The following is a 3,806-nucleotide window of genomic DNA, read 5'->3' on the forward strand; positions in this document are numbered from 1 at the left end:
TTAGCCAAGTATCAAGAGATGAATCTCATAAATAAATGTTTCTGAATGAAATCAAGCCAGACGGCTGTAGATTTAAGGAGAAAATATGGTACTAAAGATTTATCTCCCATGTTATATCTGAAACAGTAACCTATCATTGTTCGTGGGACATTAGAAATGCAAGCTCATTTTTGTCCATTTGAATGATGCTAACTAATTACCTGCACCTTTTCTTATTTAAAAAAAAATCTGTTTTATTTATTTATTTATTTATTTATTTATTTATTTATTTATTTTAGAGATGAGAGACAGAGCACAAGCACAGGAGGGGCAGAGACAGGCGGGGAAATAGAATCCAAAGTAGGCTCCAGGCTCTGGGCTGTAAGTACAGAGCCTGACACAGGATTTGAACCCACGAACTGTGAGATCATGACCTGAAACGAAGTCAGACGTTTAACCGACTGAGCCAGCTAAGTCCCCCAAATTGAGTTAATCTTTTTTTTTTTCTTTTTAATTTTTTAAAGTTTATTTATTTATTTTTTGAGAGAGAGACAGAACACAAGTGGGGGAAGGGCAGACATAGAGGGAGACACAGAATTCAAAGCAGGCTCCAAACTGTCAGCACAGAGCCCGATGTGGGCTTGAACCTGTGAACTGTGAGATCATGACCTGAGCCGAAGTTGGAAGCTTAACTGATTGAGCTACCCAGGCAACCTTTCTTGCACCTTTTCATTGCTGAATTTCATCCCACGGGTTTTCTTTTTCTCACAGTGTGACCAAATTCAAATATTTCAAACTTCCCAGGAGTTCCCTGGGAAGAAAGGCATAAATGTATGAACATGTATATACATAAAATACGTAATATTATACATTAGTAGATACTAATTAATATGAAATGTGCATATATGAATATATATACACAGGAGACAGAGAAAGTGGGTGTATGTTTGGTATTTGAGATATAGGAGAAAAAGACAGTACAGTGACATGTACTAAATATTTATGTAGACGTTCTGATGTGTTGTTAGAAGAGAAATTTTCTGGTAGATGAATATATCAATGAATAAATGATGAAATGGGTGGAATAAATGGAGACTCTGGATCAGATGGAATTTCTCACTTTCTCTGTCACTCTCAGTTTAAAAGGGATAAGAGAATGTCTTCCCCAAACCACACTACAGTGACAGAATTCATTCTCCTGGGACTCACAGACGACCCTGTCCTGGAGAAGATCCTGTTTGGGGTGTTTCTGGTGATCTACCTGATCACGCTGGCAGGCAATCTCTGCATGATTATGCTGATCAGGACCAATTCTCACCTCCAAACACCCATGTACTTCTTCCTTAGCCACCTCTCCTTCGTGGACATTTGCTATTCCTCCAATATCACTCCAAATATGCTGCACAACTTCGTCTCCGACCAGAAGACCATCTCCTATGCTGGATGCTTCACACAGTGTCTTCTCTTCATTGCCCTGGTGATCACTGAGCTTTACATGCTGGCCTCAATGGCATTGGATCGCTATGTAGCCATTTGTAGCCCTTTACGTTACAATACCAGAATGTCTAAGAATGTTTGTATCTCTCTAGTCATGGTCCCCTATATTTATGGCTTCCTTAATGGACTCTCCCAGACACTGCTGACTTTTCACTTGTCCTTCTGTGGCTCCCTTGAAATCAATCATTTCTACTGTGCAGATCCTCCTCTGTTAATGTTGGCCTGCTCTGACACTTATGTCAAAAAGATGGCGATGTTGGTAGTCGCTGGCTTGACTCTGTCAAGCTCTCTCTTCATCATTGTCCTTTCCTACCTTCTCATTATTGCAGCCATCTTGAGGATCCATTCTGCTGAAGGCAGGCACAAGGCCTTTTCTACTTGTGGTTCCCACTTGACAACAGTCACCCTATTTTATGGAACCCTCTTCTGCATGTACTTAAGGACCCCATCTGAGAAGTCTGTAGAGGAGTCCAAAATAATTGCAGTCTTTTATACTTTCTTGAGCCCAATGTTGAACCCACTGATCTACAGTTTAAGAAACAAGCATGTGATCCATGCTATGCAGCAAATCATTCAGGGAAATCTCTTTCATAAAACTACAATGTAGCATCTGTTCATTGTAATTACTGAGTGTCTGTAATAACATAGTGGGTCCCTTCACAGGGCAAACCTACTACTCTATAGTCATGATGGAATATTACATAAACCCTCAATGACATTAGCAAATTTCTCCACAAAGTAATAGCTTTAATAAAAATTGTAATGTTGAAACAGTATTTTCCTTAGCAAAGAAATCTCAGAATGTAAATTGTATAGTATCCAATAATTCCTGAAAACACTTCAACGTCTTTATTTTCTTGGGGATAAATATTAGAATTAATTGTTTGATTGGAACATGGGAGATTCATCTCCTCTGAATTATATGGTCTAGAGAGCCATAATGAGGTTCAAAATAGAGTGATTAGTTTTAAACATTTTAAAAGAGAATTATGAAATAATTTATTCTTCAATGAGTGATATAGATCAATGGTCTTGTGCCTGAGTAATCACTGTATTACATTGGGGGAATTTTATTTTATTTTTATTATTTTTTAAACGTTTATTTATTTCTGAGACAGAGAGAGACAGAGCATGTACAGGGAAGGGTCAGAGAGAGGGAGACACAGAATCCGAAACAGGCTCCAGGCTCTGAGCTGTCAGCACAGAGCCCGACGCGGGGCTCGAACTCACGGACCATGAGATCATGACCTGAGCCGAAGTCGGCCGCCCAACGGACTGAACCACCCAGGCGCCTCGGGGGAATTTTAAATATATGGATCCCCTATAAGTTTAAGCTTTCCATATTTTTTCCCAACCAATATTATAGATATCCTGAAAAAGTTTTGTCTTATTATAAATATTGTTTATGCTTCTCAATTTTGAAAAAAATACTCTCAACACCTGCTTATAAGTTTTCAGAATCATGGATCCAGTTCAATCATAGTATAATAGAAATCTAGATATATATTTCATTTAGTACTTCTGACTTAGATCCAATTTATTCAGACTTAATAAATAGAGTCTATCAATTGGCTCTGTAGACCTAAGATGCCCTGAAACATTCTACAAATGAGCGGTGTGTCTTTATCTTTCTGAGGAGAATACCTGATGTTTACTTTGGTTCATAAAAGTGTCTGTGACTCATTATTTGGTGAATAAGGCTATTACAGTATTTTCCAAAATTTCTATCGTGAAAAGTAATAGTAAAGAAGTTATATGAAGAGGTGCATAATTCAACACGTTAGCACATGAACCTACGTGTTATTAGTCAAGCTGATGGCTGCATATTGAAATGTAGGTTAAATTTTCTAAAAATTATCTTAAATGTCGGTGTTCTAATATTGCGTGCTCGGATATTAACTAAGATGGCAGTAGTAAATGCTTATGTGAAATCAATTCCTATATTTACAGTAATGTATTCAAATGCTTTTCCAGAACAATACTTAAATGACCTGCAGTTTTAGTAAGTTAGGCTCCATTCTTAGGTCTCAGTTGAATGAATAAGGCTGATTCTTTCAACAATGTTTGCCATATACAAATTAAAAAAATAAACTGATGTGAGGCAATGACATTTATTGGTGACATTTCCTACTCCAGTGGGCAACTTCTGTTTGTACTTTTTATTTATTTATTTATTTATTTATTTATTTATAAATTTTTCTTTAATGTTTATTTATTTTTGGGACAGAGGGAGACAGAGCACGAGTGGGGGAGGGCCAGAATCTGAAACAGGCTCCAGGCTCTGAGCTGTCAACACAGAGCCTGATGCGGGGCTCGAACCCATGAACCGT

General features: G+C 37.7%; 1 protein-coding gene across 1 annotated transcript; it reads left to right on the plus strand.

The window, feature by feature from the left end:
- Positions 1 to 1,135: 1,135 nt before the first annotated feature.
- LOC125915917 (olfactory receptor 5M10-like) lies at positions 1,136 to 2,083 on the plus strand. The gene has a single exon (XM_049621978.1). It carries the CDS (start codon positions 1,136 to 1,138, stop codon positions 2,081 to 2,083), a length of 948 nt encoding a protein of 315 aa, XP_049477935.1.
- The last annotated feature ends 1,723 nt before the right edge of the window (positions 2,084 to 3,806 follow it).

Source organism: Panthera uncia, chromosome D1 (genome assembly GCF_023721935.1).
Source record: "Panthera uncia isolate 11264 chromosome D1, Puncia_PCG_1.0, whole genome shotgun sequence".
NCBI lineage: Eukaryota > Metazoa > Chordata > Mammalia > Carnivora > Felidae > Panthera > Panthera uncia.